General features: G+C 45.7%; 1 protein-coding gene across 2 annotated transcripts in view; it reads left to right on the forward strand.

Moving 5' to 3' along the window:
• Window positions 1–24,329, forward strand: part of ANO2 (anoctamin 2) — a 309,976-nt gene that overhangs the window by 105,383 nt on the left and 180,264 nt on the right. For both annotated transcript variants that reach the window (XM_074326158.1, XM_074326157.1), the window contains exons 7-10: window positions 2,022–2,073; window positions 12,544–12,599; window positions 13,815–13,856; window positions 20,762–20,826. In XM_074326158.1, coding sequence (XP_074182259.1) covers window positions 2,022–2,073; window positions 12,544–12,599; window positions 13,815–13,856; window positions 20,762–20,826 — 215 coding nt within the window. The remainder of the gene's footprint in view (window positions 1–2,021; window positions 2,074–12,543; window positions 12,600–13,814; window positions 13,857–20,761; window positions 20,827–24,329) is intronic.

Raw genomic sequence — 24,329 nt, forward strand, 5'->3', positions numbered from 1 at the left:
TTGTCCAAAAATAAAATTACTGGACCATTCAATAGAAAGTCAGAATTCATGATCGTAGTTGTTCTTCTATAGTCTGTTTGACTATAGAAGTCAAGTTTTTGAAGTCAAATTTTTGCATTTGTGGGATGATTGACTCCCATCAAAATCTGTATATGGCCTATGTGCCCGTGGCCCCAGTCTGAGCTGTAGGGTCTTCATTCACTGATCAGTTTATTCTCTACACACCTAGAGAGCATTTATGGACAAAGGAGAGAAAGAGGAGCCCAAGGAGACTGCTACTGTGGAAACACGGCAGTGTGTTTCCATTAATCCTTAGGAAAGAAGTTAAGTTTTAACAGCAGGGGGAATAGAGATTGGATACCTGGCAGGACTTTGGAGTCAATAGGGTGATAAGAAGGATACGAAGGAACAGGTGATCTGAGGCCGCTATGACCATGTCCAAGGCACACTGTAAATATGACCTTCGCTCTGCAGGATGGTCAAGAAAACACCTCAGGTCCCTTAACCTAGTGTTTTAGGCTAGATTAAAATGAGCATATGATTTCTTTCATCTTTTTATGGAAAACAGCATAAACTTCTCATTTTTTTGGGTTGAAGTTATTATAAGCCATTTAAATCTCCCTGTGGCTTGGGTCTCAAGTCTGTGGGATAGTTATAGGGTGTTGTGGAGATTACCCAATAATTGCTAAGTGCTTGTAAAATAATACAATGCCGCATAAATACTGTTCTTAATTATTATTGCTGTTAAATGACTGTACTGTATTAAAAGTGAATTAAACATTCTGCTGGAAGTTATTTCCTTACCACTTCTCTTGGTCTGTGGCTCGAATATGGAAGTGTGAAAGATGATGGAGTAACACAGCTCCCATTCATCTCTTCTGGAAGCTTCTTCCTTCCCCTCCTGCCCTTTTGCCACTCCACCCCACACTGTGGAAAGGGGAGAAAGGGCCTTAAGTTTTGTCTTGGGGTCTACTCTGCCCTGGGGACCTCACCCACATGTGTAAACATCTTCCCTGGGCCCCCATCTTTGTGGGCATCTGAGCAGCCTAGCTGTTTGTCCCAGAGTAGATTTCCTTGCTGGGCATCTCTTTATAGCCAGGGACAAGCTTGGGACCCATTGGAAGGAATGTTTGGCCAGGAGGTTTACGCTGGCCCACCTGTGTCCGTTTGCTCTGCAGGGAGTTCTCTCAGCACCCCTCCTTCCTATGTGAGAGACAGAGTGCCCTGCAAGCCCCATAGTCCAGGGCTTTGTTGGTCCATTTAGGCATGCAGTAGGCATGGAGCAGGCAGCCTGCTGTGTGCCAGGGTGTGCTCTGAGACATGGAGCCTTGGGGAAGTGTCTGACATATTCTGATTGGGGAGGCAAGATGAGGACTCAGGAGAAAAAGAGAAATAATAATACCAATGGCTAACATGTAGGTGGCCATTTTCCAGTTTACAAAGTGCTTTCATGGTTCCTCAAAGTAGCTCTGTGACGTAGCTCCATTACAAAGGAGGCAACGGACCCCCAGGGAGCTGCTCAGGACCCCTCTGCTAGGAGCCAGGACTAGAACCAGATCCATCTGCTCCCCTGTCCTGTGCTTTCCCCAGCGTGCACTAATCAGGCCTGGTGGAGAGGACACCCTCCTGGCTTTCCCTGAGGTTTCCCCAGGGCCTGCAGACTCCGGTCCCAGGGTTGACCCAGGCGCCTCCTCCCTAACCCTCCAGGGGGCGCTGTGGGTCTGGGCTCCCTGGTGGGTTTTCCTTACCTCGTGTAACTGTAGTCAATTTATAGCCCTTTCCTTTCTTAATTTTTTCAGGGTGGAGTGGAGCGGGGGAGTGTGTGTGAGGGGGTTGATCCTTTGTTTCCTCAAAGCACTCAAGTTTGAGTGGGTTTGACATGCCATCCATGAGCCTGGCACATGCTTGTTTCCCCCCCCGCCCCCTGGAAATGGGTCCAGCGGCCTGGTCCCCCGCCCGCCCCCCACATGTGGTGATGCATGTGGTCAAGGCCCTCACAGTTGTGCTGTCATCCGTTTTAGGTGCACGAGATCCTGAAGCGCACAGCCTGTTCTCGAGCCAACAACACAATGGGTAAGGACACCTTCCCCCACCCGTGGGCCCAGTGTTGACGGGGTGCTGAGGGGGCCACAGCTGTCTTTTCAACAACTCACTTGGTGGGCAGCAAAGAACAAAACAAGCCAACACCCCACACAGAGGGGACGAGGCTGCTTTCATTTAGGCTGGGAAACCCTGCTTTGCCCTCCAGGAGCAGGGGGTGCCCCATTTCTTGGTGGGGCTGGGGCTGCTCCCCAGACTGCTATATAACTTCTCCCAGATCTTCATTCCAGAAGAAAGACATCTTAGAGGCCCTTTATTCAGCATCCCCCCTCACTTTATGTATGAAGAAACTGACTCCCAGAGAGGGTGAATGACTTGTCTAAGGCCACACGTCAGTCTGAATGTGCCTCTTCTAAGTTTGACTTTCTTGTCAACCGAATCTGGCTGAGTCTGTTTGCCTTGTGGTTTGTTTTTCAAACTTGAGGATATTAGTTTCTAAAGCAGAAACCTCAGCGTTTGGGAACTTGCAGTGTAAGGCAGGCAGTCCAGATGCTGATGGATTATGTGGAAGATACACGTGATGGCAGAGGTAAAGATGTGAGCCGACATCCATAAGTGCATGTCCTTTCCACAGGAATCACTATGCAGGCTGAACTCTCTTTCCAGAGGTGCTACCATCACTCAGAATTGTTTTTGAGAGAACTTCCTTCAGCGTATACTCTGTTGTGACAAATCTTTGTTTTTTGAGGCAGCTTTGAATTGAAAAAGAGCCCAAAGCCATTTAGAGACAAGTCTAGTGAATAAGGTAGGCAATGAAGCTGCAGAATAATACTAGCGATGACAGCAATAATAGCTAATATTTGAGAGCTTGTTGCAAGGTTCATAAGCTGCCTCCGTACAAGGGAACGGTATTGAAGAAGGAACCAGAATAGTGCAGAACCTCTCAAGGAGTCTGTTCTGTATGACTGTTTGCTTTGATGTCCTTATCTTGCTACAAAATTCCAAATAATACTAAGTTTTAAAAATCAAATCTTCTATGTGCTGTTATTTGGAGCACGGTGCTGCTGAGGCAAGGACGTGAGTCAGCGAGGTAGATTATCCAAGTTCCATTTCATAGAAAGGACTGAAGCTCTCCGTTTGAGCAGCCATTTGTCCTTGATTACAATGACAACAAGAGGAGTCAGGAAGTCCTAGAAAGTATTTTGTATTTTCTTATGGCCGCTATCAAAGTTCTTAAATTTGCCCTCACTTCTTGACCTGCCTTTTGTCCTCTGATACCCTCCCCAATTTGACCAAAACTGCACCCTCAGATGGCATAGGTGGCTTCTTCCTTCCCACATTTCATGGCCTTTTTTTTAGTGTTCATCTTCCTTAGCTTCCTATATCCTTCTCAGCTTTCTTTTACTGAACCTCCGTCTTCTGAGTGTTGGTATCCAGGAAGGGACAACTGATCTAATGAGCTGCTATTGTTCTGTTGCTGCCTCTGGACTACGTTTTCTTTGGTTCCTCGCCCCTCTCCCATGTTGTAGATGTTTGTCTTCTGCATGTTCCTTTAGCCTCCTTACTCTCTATACACTTGCCACCATGCATTTCTAGTTCCTGCTTTTCCCACCCGTTCCAGCCCGGCATTTCCAACTGCCAGATGGGTAACTCCACTGAGATGTCCACCAGAACCTTAAAATCAATAGATCAACATGTCCATTTATATCCATTGCCTCTCTCTCCGTTTCCCTCTCTTTGTCACTCCTGCTTCTATTCCTGTTAATGTGTCTACTGTCTTCTCTGTTTTGCTCATGCCATTGCCTTTGCCTGAATGTCCTTCCCCCAGTCTCACCCTTGCCCATCCCCAGACAAAGAGCACTGTCCCACACGTTCTCCTTTAATGACCTCTCGTCTGAACTCCTATCAAACTCAATCTCTCTCTTAATATCATCTCCTTGATTATCTACGTCCATGGCTTAGACTCCCAAGACAGTCCTTGAGATGTGTCTGAATCATCTTTTATGCCCCAGTGCACCTTGCTGTCAGCCTTGCACATTCTGCTTAGTCGTTTTGGTTTAGTGAGCTAAGCATGCCGAACCGGCTAGTCTCATAGCAGTAGCTGATGAGTTCCTCACTTTGTGTGTCCTTGGACAGATGACTTCTCTGCAACTCAGTTTCCTTTTATGTAAAGTGGGGATAATAATATCAAGTTTGAAGATTTTTTTGGTAAAAATTAAATAGGAAGCTGTTAATTTGTTTTATAAATGAGAAAGTCCTTAAAAACTAAAGTTTATTTGGGGAGACGGTCTCCAGAGTGTTGTAAGGTCAGTAGAGACCCTTTTCTTTTAACACTGAATTTTTTTTCTTTTGAGGATCTGAGCTTTTTGGTGATGTCTCAATGTCAAACATCTTAAGGATTTTGTTGTTGTTGAGTAATTTTCAAAAATTTTTTTCTTTTTTGACATTCATAAAACATTTCTTGAGCACCTGCTATGTGTCACATGATGATATAGAAACTGAGAGATGCCAAGATGGATTTGACCTAATTTCTACCCTTAAGGGGCTCTTAGTTTAGCTATGTGGACAGACATGTAAACTGATAATTATGAGATAATCTGGTAGGTACAATAACAGAGATATGTACAGAATGCAAAGGGAACACAGAGGAGGGAGCAATTAACTTCCATGTACATGTCTAGGTATCAATGTAAGTTATCTAATATCAGTTTCATAGCCTGAGAGAAAGTAGGCATGTCAGTAATTCTCTTCTCTAATTATAACTGATAAGTGACTTGTCCAGGGTCAAATACTGAGTTACTGTCAGAATTGGGTCTAGAACTTGGATTTCCTTGTTCCACTTCTATTTCCACCATCTTTGGGATGCTACGAACTAGGAGCGGAGTTGGGTTGAGTCTTTGAAGTTTGTTACTACAGAAACAACAGTTATCTAGTCATCAATTTATAGACTCTAGAATTGGAAAGGATAGCCTACCTTCTTTTGACATCTGATGAATCTGAGGTCCTAGGACACTTCTGCTAGTACCTTGGCAAGGAAACATGGAGAAGTGAGTTTGAGTTCTGTCTCCACTAAGTTGTTCGATTGTGGTAGGCTGTATTGTGTCCCGTAGCCTCAGTTTCCCTTCATTTACAAAATGATAAAACATGAGGCTAACAGATATTGTAAAGTCTCTTAGTGCCATTTTAATATAATTTAAGGCTTAAACAAGCAACTCACTGTACAATACATGTTTAAACCCTATTGTTGATACCTGTATTTCAAGCATGGATGTTATGAAAATTAAGTGGTGAATTATGTTCTATCTAGATTCTCCATCTATAAACTCAACATCTTCATGCAGATGCCCTGAAACCATAATGTGAACCAAAAAGAACATAGAGACTTCCCTTTGGGAGAGCAACACAGCTCCCATCCATCTGACCCAAATCTCAATAGACTCGCTCTCTCAATGTCTCAAGCCAGAAGCTATAACACAGTACTGTTGGGTTGACCTCTCAAACATCTCTAAAATTGCTAAAGGTTTCTCTTCACAGCCATTATCTTTGTTCACATCAACTGCATTTTTTTAACCTGAATTACTATCCCAACCACTAAGCCGTCTTTCTATCCCAAGTTTTGCCCATTTTTAACTCATTCTACATAATGTAGCCTGTGTGAGCTTTTAAAAATGCAAATCTGATGATTTACTGACCTGCTTGAAATGGTAAGATAGATCCATATTTCCCTTAGATACAATGCAAACTTCTTAGTAGGTACATATAGTTATGGACGTGATTTTTATTTTCCCCCCAAATTCATACACTTGAGCCCTATCTCCAACCTCACACCCCACAAAAAGCAAAGTCTGGCATTTCCACAGTAGCTGCTGATGATTTACTAGCTTTGTAACAAGGGACATATGACTGAACGTCTCTGCTTCCCAGGAGAGGAGAACCCTGAAGGCCAATTTTCAAGTTGTTTGACTTCTGCCTAGGAAAACCAAGTCCTTTCTAAGCTCTTTGGCCAATCTAAACCATCTGACCGAGAAGATCAGGAAGAATGAGAAATATGATAACACTGTGAATGTCATGATAACATGGACCTTTGAGCCATGGGGTAAATTTCGATTTTGTTGCCCTTCTCTCTGGTTGTATAGAGAAGCACAAAGGGCATAGACTTGACTTAGATTCCGCCAGACAACTGTTGCTTCATAAAAAGAAGGAAAAAGGGAGAATAGGACAGTGCTTGGAACTGTTTCCCAAGGTATTTTTATTGATCCTTCACCCTTGAAATTAACTTTTATATGGTCATTACTTTTGTGGGTAACTTACAAAGCTGTATTCCCCTTCCCATTGTACCCAATTACAGTGGAAATTAAAGGATGGGAAAGATAATAAAGATTAGAATTAGAAGGTGGAAAATATACTAAAGATAAATCAGAAATACTCCCATTTATTTAGTATTATGAACTTTTTCAGTGTAGAAAATACATTGTTTTGAATGCCTACTTTTGCAAAGCAATGAGCTATATACAAGTTGTATGTATTGAATTATTTATATTCCTGTCTTGTTCCATAAAATTTCTGAAGTGGCTTACAAGAAAAACAATAAAACGGCAGAATATAAATAATAAATTAAAAAATAAGAACCAGGAAAAGCACAAATTAAAATAGAATGTCAGAACTCAGAGAGAAAAATAGAATACAACCATTCAAACCATAAGGCCCTCTTGTTTCCGCATTTGGGCTGCAAATTTGACATTGAGCCAAAGTGAAAGGGGAACATGATTAGTAGCACTTGATGTCCTCAGCAACATCTTTCTGTGTAGACATTTTTCTAAAATCTCTCATGCTATTCTCTGCTTTCTTATATAGATCAACATATATTCTGTATGTAAATGCACATATGACCTTTTCTGGATGATTCAGGATCATCACTAAAAACATAAGTTTATTTATTTATTTTTAAAAATATTTCCTCAAGCATCATCAAACTGTTACTAAAGTTGTTTGCCCCACACTCTCTGATTTCTTGAATTTTTGACTCTGGTAACCTCCCTCCTTGAGGTTTTCTATATCAGTTTTATTTTGTTGTTTGGGAGATAGAAAAACAAGCTTGTAAGAATTTGGGATAAAGAGAGAGTGAAACTGCATGAAGGGAAGGTCTGGAGGATTCTACTGTGGTTAAAGGTATATAATATTAGGAATAGGTTTTATGAAATCTAGATGCTTTTTCTTCTGGGTTCTCTGTCATGAGGACTGAGATAACCAGATAAGAGATCTCTGTACAAATATGGTATTACTGTAACCAAATAATAAGGACCCCTTGCAAGTGTATTGTATGCTTTTCAAGGCACTTTCACACTTATTATCTCATTTGATCCTTTAAATTACCATGCAAAGTTCAACAGATGTTAACTAATTTCACAACAGAGAAATAATGGGATGCCCAAGGTTAGAGATTCAGAGCCATAATTGAACTTGTTTTTTATTTTGCCTTTTCTTCATTGTTCTTTAATCAGTTAATAAATGGATGAAGTTATTGGGGAAGGTTTCTCAGAGAGTTGGAAGCTGAGATCTTCCCAATGTTTCATCTATTCATTCAATAAATATTTATTGAGCACCTACTATGTGTCATTCACATTCTAGAACTAGGGAATAGAGTAGTGAATCCAACAGCCACAACAAATACCAATCCTTGCCTATATGGGACTTACTTTTGAGGTAATATTTGAGAAGAGGAAATAAGCCACATGGCTGTCTAGCAAGAGAGATACATGAAAAGAAAGCAAATAATAGAAAGGATATGCTGAGGGCCACTTCAGAGAATCAGTTAGGGTCCCAACAGGAACAAATGACACACGCAAATCAGGAAAATTCCGCATGGGACTATTAATAGAGAGACTATTTGTAAAGGCTTAGACGGGGAATTTCTCTCTTATTTACCCCTGGAAGTGAGGGCTTATGGACTAATGTACACATGATGTTCAGAGACTAAATATATTAGTGACTTTGGGTTCTGCATAATGGTGGTAGCATGTGAGGGATCACACACTTGGCCCAGACCCATGATGCCTTCTTCATCATGACGTAGGGTCAGCAGTCAGGACCCTGGGAGTTTACCCCATCACGGAATGCCTTTCAAGTGCACTTACCATGGAAAGAAATGCAAACCTCCTTGGTCATGTCAGAAGAGGACAGACACCTTTCCTGCTCCTGCATGTGGGAGTTCTTGTTGCCTTTTCATGGACAGAAAAACTACAGATTGATGGAGCTACATTTTCATAGACATTTTGGTGTCAGAGCATTTACACAAATGTATGCTTTGGGCATCTCCTCTCCCCACACAGGAGACGATGTCTTAATTATTTTGACCGAAGCCAGACCGTGTTGTGTGCTGTAAACATCTGGTTTATCATTCATCCAGCTGAACTGGTTTATATTTTGTTAGAAGAAAAGGCTTGGGATTAAAGGCATTTAAGTCATTAAGCACATGTCAAGACAATTTGGTGATGGGTAAATATAGTCTCTGTTAAATGCACCGTCTGGGGGCTCTGGTTTAGATTTATGTCCGGCTGGAGTGCAGGGATGAAAGCAGAATGCCGGGTGGACTGGGCCCTGTTCTGGGGGGATCAAAACCAAATGGGTTTTCAGGAGTTCAGCACCGTTCCTCTAAGTACCGGTCCCAACGGAGCAAAGTTTCCTTTCAGTTTGGCCTGGAGGGAATAGAGCTGTAGTCCCTGTCACCCAGTGTCACTTGCAGATTTAATGAGACTCTCTCTGGGAGGCAACCCATAAACTGTGCTTTGATTGAGCCCTTGTGTCTGGGAAACCAGAGATGTCTTGGAAGCTAAATGCTGGGGCTCAGGTTTGTGTTGTGAGTGTGTGTTTGCAGGTACCAGTGCTGGGCCTGAGCCCACCCTGCTCTGTGCCTGGGTGCAGAGGACCTATGGGTGCAGAGGACCTATGGGTGCAGAGGGCCTATGGGTGCAGAGGGCCTATGGATGGAGAGGGCCTATGGATGCAGAGGACCGATGTTGCTGGGCCTGGCTGGGTCAGGCTGTGCTGAACTGTGGTCAGGGCCAGGCAGCGAGGAAGCACAAGTCTTCCTTTGGGGATTACCATTCGAACAGCAATGGTATGAAGTACCTGGTGATTTGATGGGACTTAGGGATCAATGAAGTGGTCCTCAGTGAAGTATGCTTTGTTTGGGTTGAGGCACTGCTTCTGTCTGTGGGCCGAGGAAAGAAAAATGTCCTCCATGCTTTCTCCTTCTTCTCGGCCCCCCTTCTGGGAGTAATAGGACGAGAGTTTGGGTCTGTCTCTCCCTGGGTCTAGAGCAGAGAGGAAGGGCTATAGACGTGATCCTAATGAAGAAAGCTTTGCTGTTATGGCCAGATGGATGGTGCGTGATGGAACCAATTAGCCCATTTTTGCTGAAAAGAAAGGAAAAAATTCAGAATTTCAATTTTCAAAGCAGAGACTCTTTTTAAAAAAACGTTTGATTATTTTCTTCTTCTTTCAAACTGATTTCCATGCTTGTTTGGGGGTAAAATCTTGGTTTCTGAAGTCTGTGGGTGAATTGAGAGGCCCAAACAATTCCCATTCTTGGGTGAAGTCGTGGATGTATAGTTACTTTTCCACTTGCCTCCCTGCTCCCAGTTCCTCCCTCTTTTATGTCCTATTCCCTCGCTCTGACCTGTAGACGCTGATTTGGATCACCCATGTGACACCATCTGAAAAAGAGGAGGACATGGGGACAGAGACACATTCCCTGACAGTGTGTAGGGGCGATGGCTATCTGGGTAAGGATGGCATGCATCAGATTGGCTCCAAGGCAAAGAACCATCTGCTGGGCTTCCCCTCTTAGGAAGTGGCCTAATGACCTGAAGTTTGAAATCTCTGCATCAGCTTAGGTTACCAAAGAAAATGGGAGTAGTGAGGGAGGTGGGTGCCTGTGATAAATGGGAAGAGACACTGAGAGAAGTTTAGCCATAGGGTGGTTACTCTTAACAACTATTATCGCTCTGTGTGGCAGCAGTGAATTAGGTGCCATCAGAGACACAGGTGAGAGGGGTGTGCTCTCTGACCTCAGGTACCTTGTAGGCCTTTGGAGGCACAAAACAATCAGCAAAGCCCTAGCAGTGAAATGAGCTATTCCCTTGAGGCATGCAGCTCCGAGGAAGCTTTAGTTGAAATTGGGGGGGGGGGGGGGGATACACACAATGTTAGATCTCCAATGATCTTTTAGTGGATCTGGCAACAGGACCCAGGAGTTCAGGTTGTCAGCCTAAAGCTCTCAGACTGGGCTACTGTGCGTAGCACATCTGAGAATCAGCAGAAGAGTTCAACACCTGTTTAACTTTTCCTGTACAGTTTTGGGACTGTCTTCAGGGTGTACACCGCTGCCGTGGCAACCATGGGGTGTGAATGCGGGAGTGTGGGGGGTGGGGTGGGGCAGTGTGCTCTGGAGAACCATACCCGCCTGTGATGCTTCAGCCTCTATCCATGTTGACAGCCCTTTTGTAGCTTTGAACTCCCCCCACCCCCTCCTGATGTGGGACTGACTCCTCCCCTTGATTATTGTAGGGTGGCTTCACATGGCTGTGGTTATGGTTCTTGAACTGATTAATGATGCTCAGAGTGAAACTGTAGTCTTGTGAGGAGGACAAATCTGCAGCTCATTGAGCCTTGGGGCACCCCTCCCCCATACCCGCACTCACTTTACCTACCCTCTGATCCCCCTACTTTCCAGAGTTATTTCTGGTGTTTTATGTTTATGCCAAGGAAGAAGTTTAAAACCAGGAAAGAACTGGCCCTTTGGTAACCGTGCAGCACCAAACACTCAGCTCTCAATTCATTGGAAGATGGACACTTCCGCCGAGAGCCCCCTGCGGCTTCCCAAGGGATTTTGCTCCCACATGGGGCCCATGTCTGGTCTTTCTGGCATCGAGCCTCCTAGAACGGAGGCAAACAGGGGCACTGTTTAAGGAAGCGAAGGTTGATGGAGGAGAGAGGATTGTTTGAGCGCCTCTGTAGTTTCTGAGCTTGTAGGTGGGGCATTGGGTAGGAAGGGGAGGTGGAAAACCATGAATTTTAATGAGTAGCTGTTGTCTAGATTTGTTATTCAAACTTGTTCATCCAGACCCCTGAAAATGCAGATTACTTAGAGTTTGGACATCACAGTGTTTTCCTCCAAAACCAATTTTCTCATCTCATCTCACTAATATCACAGTCTCTCTGGAAAGAATGGCTCAGGCCAGAAAGCATGTTTGAGCTAAGGGAAATCACCAGGTACCAGAGACTTGCCCTCCTCCCCATCTCCGTGACTAAATGTGCCTCCTGGCATGGCAGGATCCTTGATACTGCGAGTTAGTGAGAAATAATCTCTCCCATCAGGGACCTAGTGACCCAGGACAGACTATCCTGAGTCAGATAGAACATACAGACCACGTCATAGTCTCCGAATCAAACCATGAATAAAACAAGTAAATAATGATGCCTCGATGCTGAGCAGAAGATTCTCTGTTGTGAGTACAATGGAGTAACAGGGGCAGAGCCATTCATTCATTTAACATACACAGGGTTGCTATGGGCAAGTGGTGTGAAATACTGTTGGGAATTAAAACATGAATGCCTCGTGTGGTTTTCAAACTTTGTGGTCTCAGGACTCCTTTATGTTTTAAAAAAATTATTGAGAGCCCCCAAAGGGCTTTTGTTTAGGAGGGTTATATCGATCAATATTTATTGTATTAGACGTTTAGACTGAGAAACTTTTAAAGTACAAGAATACACAAGCCCACATTCCATTAGCTGCCAAGGGGATGATGTCATCACATGTCACAAAACTGCACTGTTACACTTGTGAGAGAACAGGAGTGACCAAGCAAATAATATCTTAGTACTATTATAAAGATAGTTTTGACCTTCTGAATCCCCTGAAAGGGCCATGGGGACTCCCAGGGTTCTCCAGACCGCACTTTGAGAACTACTGCCCTACTGCCCCCTATCTCAGGGAGCTCATGATCCACAGACAAGTGAGGGACAGTAATAAGCACGGCTGTGAAGGAACAGGAAGGTGCTAGAAATGAGTTCCGATAAAGTGCTGCGGGATGTTCTGGCATATACCTTTATTGATCATAATTACAGTAATTCACATAGTCATTCCTACACTCTCACTGCACACAGATATTCTCAGCTGACATTGGTGGCTCTGGAGGTGGTGGTGGGGGACGAGAGTTATTAGACTGGAGGGATCTGAGTGTGTGAGGCCTGGAGGAATGTGAAGTTTGAGCCACGTGTCTGATATTAAAACATAACCTTTGAATTTGGGAAATGAAAAAATACTGCTCTTACACTAAGAATGAAAGCTCGACGAAAATGTCTAGACTGGGAGAATGTAGAGACCGCGTATGTGCTTCTCAGCTGAGAGGTGGGTGAGGGTTTACTATGCATCAAAAGACAAAGGTTAAGAGAGAAACCCCTGCCCTAGAGTTACCATTTTCATCTTTCTTTCTTCCATAGGTATTAACTCTCTGATAGCAAACAATATCTACGAGGCTGCCTACCCACTTCATGACGTAAGTACCATTTTCGTGGGCTTGCTCCCCCATAGTCTTCAAAAGGTTGAAAACCACAGGCAACGCAGCGGGTAGATCTATGCAGGGCGAGGCAGGAGTGAATCATGACATTAAAATACGCGGGCTGATCCTGGACTACTCACGGCTGACAATAAGCCCCAGTTTGATTTTTGCCATTGTCTCAAACTATTTCTCCAGTTATTTCCCCAATGGCAAAATGAATTGGTCTTGTTTGAGCTTCCCCTGTACTCCATGCCTGAGTTTAGGGGGTGGGGGGGCCTGGGGGGAGAGGGAAGTGTGAGAAGACAGATATGATCTGCAAGTGGTTAAAGGAAGGAATTGGTGAAGGTGGGTGGATAGCGGTGGAAGAGAGGTCTACCGCCTGGGTAACACACAGCCTGGGTTGTCAGACCCTTCTATGATTGAAAGTGATGTTTTGTATCTGATAGTTCTATGTGGATGTGAAATTCCTCATCCTTAATATGCAAAAATGTGTCGGATTTTTTTTTTTTTAAATTTTAACATTTTTGAAGGAAATCACTCAAAATTCCTTATAACTATTGTTTGGTTAACTAAAGAAGACAGAGATTATAATTAAAGCTTTTCTTGAGTGGGAGTATTGTTAGAAACATGCCATAATACAATGCAAGGACATTCTTCAAGACAATTTGTGAACTTCACTGGCCTATGAACTAAATGCCCCCACCTCTGCACTGTTTATTTGATTGGTCACATCTTTAGCGTGGGTCACAGAGTTGTGCCAAAGGAGGCCACCAAAGTGGGGATCCCTGAGTGCCTGAAGGAATTTCCCAGATGACAGCCTTCTCCTCGCTGACATCTTTGCTGTGGGCACATGCGAGGTTAGGTTCTGACACTTATGGAAAGGGGCGAGCCTGACATGGCACAGGGTGGTTTCCTGTGATATGCTCGCCCAGTTGCAGACACAGCCTCTGCAGGTGCATCTGCCATGAGGAAGCACATGCCGATCTCTGGAGCATCTGAGGAGAGCATGTTTGTGTGAGGGGCTGTCCACAGGAAACACTGCAAGTGTTGATGACTTAGGAAGTGGAACCTTGCTTCCTTACCATGTCATGTTTTTGACCTTCCTCAAATGGGAGTGAAAGAAAGGGATGACATCAGAAAATAAAAAGGAAAATCCTTTATCTGTGTATAATAATTCCATCAGCTTTATCCGCATCCCTTTCTCTCCTACAGGGTGAATATGATAGTCCAGGGGATGCCATGAATGACAGAAAGGTAAGCCCGCCTTCTGCTGCACTGAGTGCTTGGAGCAGAGAAGACCATGGGTGGGTGTGGAACTAGACAGAAGTGTCCTATGTTCAATTTACCTGCTTATATATTTGTGAGCAGTTCTTCCTCAGCTCCCTGCCTTCCAGGCACTTGGGAATGTGAGGGTCGTTTCTGGTCATCGACGTAACCGTGTATATGGGGGAGCTGAGGGTATTTAGTGCCTGGAGGACCAGCGATGCCAACCATCCTGAAATATATCCAACAGTCCCACACAAAAGTGTTATGCCCACCCCCTGATGACAAGAGGGCCTTAACTGAGAAACAATGAAAGTCCAAAGTCCTTCATTTATAGATGGGGAAACTGAGACAAATAAAGAGTTGAGCACCTTCTCCATGATAACACGGCCACAATGAACAGACGTGGGACTTGGAACAACTCTGACTCTCAAGTCCAGCATCCCTGTAGACATGTATTATTACTCATTACCTTTTTTAGGGGGTCATCTTTAAGTTCTTTTTATCCTCTAGGCAGACAAGTGGGGTATTACAGATGAGAAATCTGAGGGAGAGGGAGGTTCATTCACAGTGTGTATTCAGATGGCTAGGAATGAGAGGTTATAGTTAGGGGAGGGAAAAGGTCCCTTTGGAAGGCCAATCACAGCCCTGACTGGACAGCTCTCTCCCCAGCCCTCCACCTAGATCCTGGGTCTTCTGTTTGCTGATACCCTGGGACTATGGGCGTGCTGCCCTTCCCCACCATGGCATGGTGCTCTAAGGATCACCCAACCTCCTTAGTGGTGACTGCCCATCTGGTTGTCAGCCCCTTCATGCCATCCTTCTACCCAGCGTCTCCCAGCCTTCAGCAACTCTGATGAGCAAGGGTGGGAGGGGTGAGGAATTGAAGCCCAAGAAGTCTCCCTCCCCCCAACTCTGTTGTCTGGAAAATCATTCATCCCCCAAGTTGCCTTTTGAGCAGCCTTCTTTTTATCCTGCCTATTAGTCCCTGTTATGAAGTGTTAAGTATTAAAAACATAAAAGGTCTTTTCCAGAAATACTGCTGTGATTGCTTACACATGTCCCCTCTCTGCCTGCCCAGGGAATCTGCTGTAGTATTTCGATGTCTTAACCTCATCTGTTTTCTATCTGATGCTAATAGTCTCGGTGTTTAATTTCCTGAAAAGTCCTGGATCAGATTTAAAGGAAAGGAGGAAGCATTTCTCCCCACATCTCACCTCACTCACCCCAACCATTTTCTGCCCTCCCACTCTCTAATTTCACATTCCTCCCCTTTAAAAAGTGATCACCACCATTGCCCACCTATGAAACCTCCAGCTGGGTGGGTGGTGAACCAGCTTGTCAAGGTAGAGCGCTTTACAGGAACATTCCAGAGACCAGGAACACACAGCAACTGACGGGAGAAATCAGCCAGCCCTCTGTTTATCTGCAGAGGCAGAGAGAAGTAAACTGCAGATCATCCAAAATATATGTGTATTTGTCTTTGCAATGATGCTATATTATTATTAACAACAAAACCTTTTAACGAAACATTTTCCTCCAGGAAATGTTTTGCTTAGGCCAATAGAATTATTGCACCATAATTATTGCACCATAATTATTGCACCAGAATCACCATAACTTGTCAGATGGGTAGAATCTGGGAGGCAGGGAGACCAGCTAGGACGGAAATGCATCTTGGTGTGTAATTCCCAGACGATGTCAAAAAGATGTTCCTCGGTGAAGGTGGATGAGTGCCTTCGAAAGACAAGAGTCCTCTCTCTTGTGGCTTTTCTTGGGTTTGCTAGTCAGTCCTGGTGTCCTTGTTTTCCTCTGCCAAAGTCATGGTTAGGGAAATACACTGTGCTATGCTGAAGGATAAGACAAATCACGAATGAGAGACAAAGCTTTTTACCGTCCATGTGGGTTGGGAAATTGATACCCAGCAAGGTGAGGAGATTGGTTCCAATGTCCATACATGTCTATCAGATCAGGACTGAAACCCTGGTCAGTGCTCTGTAGCACGGTTGACACAACTTGTTATGTATGGCGAGGGGGGTTCTCAGTACATTGCAGGGCTCCTTCCTGCAGTTTCAGGGGTAGATGGGTGGGGCCTCAAAGGTAGCTTAAAGAGGAAAGAGCCAAACCCTCTGAATGCATGCAGCATATTTATTTGTTTGTATTACATTAGCATAGTCTACTCTTCTTTGGGAGGGCTGCAAGATTTTGGTTGGGTGCAAAGGAGAACCCTTGAATTTGTTGCTGGAGGATATGGAGAAGGTTTGGGAGCTACAGTGTGGGGTTTCCTCTCTGGGGGCCTTTAAGGATCATTTGCAAGGGCATCTCCAGATGCCCATCCTGCTAGTACCTGGATGTTTTCCTTCTCTCTTCCCTGCAATTTGTGGCTATTTCCATGAGTTCCCTGGGGCCCAGGCTCCTCGTACGCAGATCCCGGGCCAGCCCAGAGGCCCTGGAGAATGCAGTCTCCTTCTCTTCCAGCTTGCCTCGTGCAGTCGTGCAGTCTCCATGCACTCAGCCCCAGCTAGTGGCTGGAGGTCTCTCTTTCTCTCTCCCTCCCTCTGGAGCACAGAGGTTTCCCACCTTCCTAGAAAGCAGGGCCGCAGGAAGAGGCAGCAGCGTGGGTGTGTTTGGGTCCCCCTTGCTGCCAGCAGCCACCCAGTTCCACAGTAGCCAGACCTGCCTATTTTTCTTGAGGATCCCAGGGGACTGACTGTTAGCATCCTCTGAGAGCTACGTGAGCCCCCTGGCTCCCCGTGGCTTCCCCACCCACTTATAAGGGGAGCCCAAGGCACAACATGAGAATGTTTTTAAAACCTTGGTCCTGGATTTTCCAGCTTTTGCAAATGATTGTCTACTCTGTGGATGGTTATGAAGTGACCAGAAAAAGGTGTGCAAAGAATCAGTCCTGTCTTTGTGACAAAAAAGCCACTTTTCTTGGTGTCACTTGAGGATTTCTTTTCCCATCCCGCACAACTTCCATTGTACTAATGGGAAGACCTGGATAGTTGAGGTGACTTGCCAAAAGTTCAAACAGGTCATTGCAGGATGTAGGAGTAGCATTTCATTCTCTCCCATTGAGGGCCATCCTGTCCCATTAATGCCTGTATGTTGGCTACAGCTGGCATCTTTCTGTCTGTCACAGGTCCAGCTGCTTTCTGAGGAGCTTGTAGCCTCAGAGAATGCCATGAGTCTCAAATATCTTGCTGTGCTCTGGCATTGCAAATGGTTTTAACAGTTGGGTTCCTTTATAGTCTCATGAAATATTTAAGCCACCGAGGGATCACTGTCAAATATGATCCCTTGGGAGCAGAGCTGGCCACTTGTATGCTGTGATCCGTCAGGTGGGGAGGTCCCTGTGGTTTGCTGCTTCTTGCCATAAAGGTTTGCAGTCAGACTGACACCCTGATTACTCCCGGGGCCTCTGAAATCAGGCACTGTCCACTGTCCACTGAGAAGAGCTGCAGACCCTTCATGCTCTACTTGCAGGCGTGGCCAGTTGGTGCAGAGGACATGGTGTAACTCTAAGGGAGGAAGCGGATTTGCTAAGAGCTTTGTTAGACGGTTCTAGACCCTGCAAGGTTGAAGGGATGGTTACAAGTTACTGCAGATGCCCTTCCGCACTTGATCACACCACGCTGATCACCATGGGGCTGAGACTCCAGAACATGCCTCCCTTCACCCTGACTGCTCTTCTGTGCTGGGGTTTAGCACGATCTGCTTGGTCTCTTAACTGTGTGTAATTATACATTTGTAAAGATAGGGAAGGGTCTAGAGCACTCTCCCTCCTTCTCCCTGCCTCCCCCGCAAGGATGTGTGAGCTGGCCTGGGCAGGGCCACACGGGCGTCCAGGCAAAACTGCTGCGTCACTTCCCAGACTTGCTCTATAGCTCCATCTCTCCTGCAGGGCTGCCTAGTGACTTCCTCCTCTGTGTCCATCCAGACTGTCTGCCATCGAGCTCAAACAGCTCTCTTGGCTCATCCCCATCTATCTCCACAAACAATGGATACAGCTCTGTGCTTACAGGGTACCACACTGAGAAATGGGCTTTCTGGAGGTTTCTTATAGCAGATCCAGGATCCAACCAGGAGTAAGTCTTGTGAGCTCGGCTCTCAGTTTGCGCCTGAGCCAGCTGAGCCATAGTGGCTTCTTGAAGCATTTTTAGTTTTCCCCTCCAGGGCAGTGGTGGGTAGGTGTTCTCAGGTTCAGGTTTTGGCTGGACAGGTGACTTAGAGAGGACTTTTCTCTAGAGGACAGAGCCTATGAGGCAGGTTGTGACGTCCCACAGCCCTCAAGGGAGGAGGCCTTGCCCGTATCTCCTGACACAAGCTGGCCTCCCTTGGGGCCACAAATGATGTCACTGTGACAACCCGATGCTGGTGAGTCCAGGGTTTGCACTGGGGAGACAGAATAAAAACCCAGGGCAGTAGAAACACTCAACATAAGGGGGAGGAGGAGATGTAATAATAACAATAAGATTCGTAGGAGCCACCTGCCTGGAATGAGCAGCATCTAAACTCATAAATTCAGACCTTCCTCTGCCCACCATGCTCTGTGTTATCCCTTTTTGTGTCTGGGTTTCCTACTCTGCAAATAGTGATAACTTTGGGGGCAATTTGCTCTATCAGGATATGTGTAGTTTCCGGTTCTATCTTTTGGTTGTTTGGAGAGATTATGACAGTAAAAGTCTATAGCCATTAAATAGGAATGCCAAGTCTTGTTTCAGTTTTCATTTCATATTTTTAAAAATTCTTAGGCTAAAGGATAGCTTCTTGTAGGGCTGATGTTCAACTGGATATCCAAAATGCCTGATAGGAGTAGCTTTTCCTTGGCAGAATTCCATGAGAATTCTGTGTGAAGTGTAAGGAGATGTGATGTGTAAGGAGAATACAGAACATAACAAGGTAGCAACTGTATTATGAATCTGTCAATTCTAGACATATGATTTGATTCTGTGCTAATATCTATTCAGCGTGGACATCTAGATGATGTCTAATGATGATTTATTACCAAATTACTCCATTTACTTGTGGATAACCTGTGAAGCTCACTGGCCAGGTGTTTGAAACGAAATGTGGTTTGCCCTTGGGACTGATACACAGGTTTTGTCCACATGCCAGTTCTGCTAAAGTTGCCATCACAAGATAGTATGGCCTGATGTGTTTGGTGCATTGTTTCCTCCCTGAACCTCTACAATGTGTTCCACTCAGGTTTTGTCCCCACCCTGCCACTGAAACTACTCTTGTCAAAGTCATCAATGACCTTCAAGTCGCTGAATCCAATGGGTGCTTCTCCATTCTCCTTTGAACTGACCCATCAGCAGATTTGGCACAGCTGGTCATTTTCTTCTTATTAAAACCCATCATCCCTTGGCTTCCTGGACACTACATACTTCTGGTTTTCCTCCACATCACTGCCTACTCCTCTGTCTCTTTTGCTCTTCTTTATTATCCCCTTGACCTCTAAGCCTTGGAACACCCAGGGCCCAGACATCAGGCCTCTTCTCTATCCGTTCTCCCTTCCTTGGAGAGTGCAGCCCTCGTTTAATGACTTTACAAATCATCTCTTCTCTGATAACTCCAAATTTGCATCTCCAGTCTGAACTCTCCTTTAAACTCCAGACTTTTATATCCAGCTGCTTACTCAGTATCCCCACGTGGATGCCTAAAGGGCATCTGAAATGAGCACATCCCAAACTGGTTCCATCCTTTCTAATCTATTCCGCCCACAGTCTTTATCAATTCGGTAAATGGAATCACGATTTACTCAATTGCTCAGGCCAAGTTCTTGTTTTTTTTTTTCATTCAATCTCCAATCCAACAGTAAATCTTATTGACTCAACCTTTAAAATATAAGCAGAATCAATGACTTCTCACTACTTCTCCCACTACGTCCATGGTTCAAGCCATGATCAACTCTTCCCTGGACCACTACAATAGCCCCTCTACTCCTATGCCAGCTCTCAGTCTATTCTCCACCAGCAGCCAGAGTGAGCTATCTATAATCTGAATCCTTTGTCTCCTATTGCCACAAATCTCCTAATGGCTTCCTTAAAAGTCCAAAGATTTTAGCATGGCCTAAAGGTCCCAGACTTTCTGCCAGTACTTAATGCCAGTACTTTCTGACATTATCTCCAATTATTCTCCCCATAGTCTGCCCCAGCCACACACTCCCCTGTTCTTCCCAGGACGTACCACATGTACTTTTTTTCAGGGTCTTTACAAAAGAAGAACGTTCTGCCTGGAACACTCCCCCATTTCCTTCAGGTCTCAGCTCAAATGTCACCACTTCAGAGAGATCTTACCTTGTCATTCTATCTAAAATAGCACCCAATCCTATTCACCTCCTTCACATTCTACTCACTTATCTTGATTTATTTTTCTTCATGGCATTTATAAGTCTTATATGTTTATATTCTATTTGTCCCCACATACTAGGGTGTAAGCTCCGTGATAGCAGCAGCTGTGTTTGGTTTACTGCTGTATCCAATGTCTGGACGGTGTCTGGCACATAGTAGATGTTCAATAAATGATTGTTAAATGAGTGAATAAAAGAATTCCAGGCTCATTTTGCTGGACTAAGCAAGACAAGGGAATAAAGAAGGCGGGGTTATGATTGCTAGGTGTAGCATTGCTCCGGAGTGTGATAAAGGTCACCTTAATTATTTGGGGAAGACGTCAGCTTCTGTAGCTTCCTGCCTTTGGACTTCTCCCTTGTGTGTCGCATGAGAATTTTCCTAGAAGCTGGGCTTTGGGGGTTCAATTTTGACTTTCTAGTCGTCCAGATGGAGCCGTTAAGATGGCTTTGGGAGGTAAAATCTTGACTGTTAGGATGGACAAAAATGGTGACCAGTTGCCCCACACCATCTCTAATCTGTTTTCCTATTTTTCTTGTTTAGCTGCTGTATCAAGAATGGGCATGCTATGGAGTGTTTTATAAGTTTCAACCTATTGACCTCATCAGGTAAGATGTGGGCGGGGTCTCTTGGGAGGACTTTTAGAGATACAAATCCTGAAAGATATCTGTCAACCTTCTAGGCCCCTGGCAGACTGCTGGCTAGGCAGCGAGATCTGCTTTTCTAGGTTGTATTGTTCCCCTGCTCTGTGTCTTATGGATGGGGAAGCAGCTCAGCGACAGGGAGGACAATAGAGGCTATGTGGGGCAGCAGAAAATGTAGACTGATATACCATAACTTCCGTTGTAAGTTCTTCAGCACTATGATCTCTCTTTCCCTGCCTGCTCTTTTTTCGTGTGTGGGGGAGGGGCTGGTGGAGTTTCATCTCTTTTTGTCCCGTAGATTAGTCCTAGAGAGAAGGGTCTGGGTGAAGCAGATCTGTGGGTTATGCCCAAGTGGCCACCGTGTTGACCAAGGGAAGGAAAGACCTTGCAAATCACATGAGGAATGAACTGGCTTTTTGTGGTTTCTCTAAATTAGAAGGGAGGAGATACTGGTTCCTGGAATCCCTTCCTTCAGTGCTCCCCCTAAAATGATGTCCTGTTACTTTGAGAATTTCTCCAGCTTCTTTAGAACATTGGTGAAAAGTCTTTTCAAATAACTTACTAGAATGCACTAAGTCTGACTAACATAACATGGTTTGAGGGCTCTAGGAACCCAATGAGCCCTCAGAGTCCAGTTTTCCCATTGGAATGTGGGGAGGCAACACTGTGACGTGGGAAAGCAGAGCACTGAGAGTCTGGAGACTCGATGCTCATCCAGGACTGGCCACTAAGGGCTATTGTTTCTGTGGGGCAAGTTTCTTTGCCTGTCTAGGGGCAAATCCCTCTTTGGCCTTCAGGATTCTCGTTGTCCTAACCTGGGAGGCTGAGTTGAGGGATCTGTGAGGAACTTTGATATAGCATGTTTATTTGGGAAAGATGGCTCTTGATCCCCTGACTGAAATAATGGACTCAGTGCCACCCAGTCACGTGTGGCTCTTCGGATGAATGAATGAATCAGCAGGCAAACACAAAAGCGTGTCCCTGGCTGATTGCGCTGGGCTGGGACTATGAGAGGGGCAGCAGCCAGAAGGACTGAGTCCAGAGGGAGGAATTCCAGCTTCTTCTTGGAAGAAGAAAGCTGCCTGGGGGCCACAGTCTGGGCAGGTTCACCTCCCACAGAGATGTGAAGGCCTCCCTGGGAACTGGGAGCTTGGGTGGACGTCTCTCGACAACAGGTGTTCGTTCCAGCTGAAGACTGTTAACCAATGCACTTGGGTTGGGAAGCAGGGCCACTGGGTGCCTATGACCAAGGCTTCCTCACCCAGTACCTCCTCGTCCCTGGCTGCCTTTTATGAGGCACGGGCCACCTAGACTGTTCTCTGGGCCACACCAAGGCTGCTTCCTCCATGCTTGCTGGGCTTTGATCTTCCTCTCTGTATCTCCAGTGGCCACCCACTCTGTCGCCTGTTTTCTCCAACTACTCATTCCTTTTAAAAAAATATGATTGAAAAAATAAAAATTCTCCCTATCAGAGAGCCCTGTCTTTTCCCCAGAGACTCCAGGTGACTGGCTGCCAGCTTAAGTGGGAAATGGCTCCAATATGCATTCAGTTCTGGCCACCAAAGCAGCCTCACCTGCAAGGGGAGAATTGCCTTTGGAGCAGAGCCCTGCCCCGGGGCCTGGCGGTTCCTGAGCACAGAACTCAGATCTGTCTAGACGGGGGCACGGGGTGACGGAGCTGGAGGCTGTCCGCTGTCCTCACAGATCGGATGGCTAGGGAGCTCCCACAGCCCCTGGGCTAGGCCAGCGGCTTGGCCAGAGCAAGAAAGGCTGCAGCCTCAGGCATCTGGAGGGCAGGGGACACTGGGTTGTATGTGTCCCCTGGGGTGAGTGGCTATTGTCTACCCAGTGGTATTCGGAACTCTGACTTCACATGGCTGCTGAATAGAAAGTGACAGTGGTGGGGAGAGAGGGGACGGGCAGGAGCATTAGAGACATAGGTGAGTAAGCAGAGACAGGGAAGCCGAGGTAAGGCGGCTGGAGGGCTTGTAAAGAGAAAACGGGTGGAGGGCTGGGGGAACAGCTACCCACACTCAGCAGGCACCATCCTAAACTCGTTTCACATCCCTTCCGAATGTCCCACCTCAGTTTCTCGGATTCTGTCAAGGTCACCTCCTTCCTCCTCTTCCTCACCTGCCCTCTCTCACTTCCTACTCCCAGTCTGACACCGGGCCCTTGGGTGCTTCTTCAGCAGCATGTGTCTCTTCCTGCATGACTTCTCCATCTTTCCTGCCACCACCTATCTGTCAGGACTGCCCACGGCTGCCTTCCCTGAGCTGTCGCTGGCCCCACTCTGTGACAGGGCTATTCCATTTCTACTTACTAACGTGACTTGCACCCTCTTTGTGCCTCATGTAGAAATTGTCCCCATATGATCTGTGTTGAAAGATGGACAGAAGCAGGAGAATCTGATACAAGTTGAGTATCATTCATACGAAGGCCTGGCAGAGGTTATTGCGCACCTATTTCCTTGGGCGCTCGGCTCCTCGTTTTCAGCACTGAGCTTCTGTTCCTCCTACGGAGCCCTAGTACTCTTCCCTATGCCAATCCTTTGGAACATTCTAAAGCACTGAGAGCTCAGCAGGGTGGGAGATCTGTTTGCATTCTGAAAGCCCCAGGACTAGCTATCCTCCTTCCGCAAGCCTTCAAGCCTGCACTTGAGATTTGGGCTTAGAGGTTCCTTTCCAGGTCTTGGAAGTGGGCAGTAGGGAGGCAAGACGCCCTTCCCTGCACCCCTCACCCCACCTTCTCCTGCTGCACCTTCCATCATGCCCAGCAGGCTGCACTGTGAGACAGCGATGCATCTCTCCCAGCCCAGCAGGGCTCTCCATCTGTGCTGTAGAAACCTCCAGGCCTGCAGACCTGAGCTGAGTGTGTGTGTGTGTGTGTGTGTGTGTGTGTGTGTGTGTGTGTGTGTGTGTGAGAGAGAGAGAGAGAGAGAGAGAGAGAGAGAGAGAGAGGCCTAGAAAGTTCCTTCCACAGGAGGTACCCAGAGGGACTCACTCACAGTAGATTCTTCTGGGAACTTCAGCCAGGAGCACTTGTGCCTTGGCAGAAAAAAGGTTTGTGACTAAGAATGGGGGACATAATATCTTAGAGGGCAGGAAATGGCTCTGCTAGTCCCTTAAGAGCCATACAAGGGTCCTCACAGCCAGGGGAGTAGATTCTGCCTGCACTCCTCTGGGTTAACACCCCGACATCACAGGGGGAAATAGCCTTTGTTTTCTGAGGAATCTAGGGACCTGCAGTCTTTTGGATTTGCATAGCTGTGGTTCAATATTAGTGAGGACCGTGACCTGTCTTTTCACTAAAATTAATGTTTGCTCATAAGCTGATTTTCTTAGCTTAGAGGTTTTGATAGGGATGAGACAAGATAGGCTTTACACATCTGTTTGATTTAGCTCCTAACTGTACTTTGCTGAAGTTGCTGTACAAAAAGTCTGTTTTTAAGCACCTGCCACTGCCTG

Source organism: Rhinolophus sinicus, linkage group LG02, assembly GCF_036562045.2.
Source record: "Rhinolophus sinicus isolate RSC01 linkage group LG02, ASM3656204v1, whole genome shotgun sequence".
Lineage (NCBI taxonomy): Eukaryota > Metazoa > Chordata > Mammalia > Chiroptera > Rhinolophidae > Rhinolophus > Rhinolophus sinicus.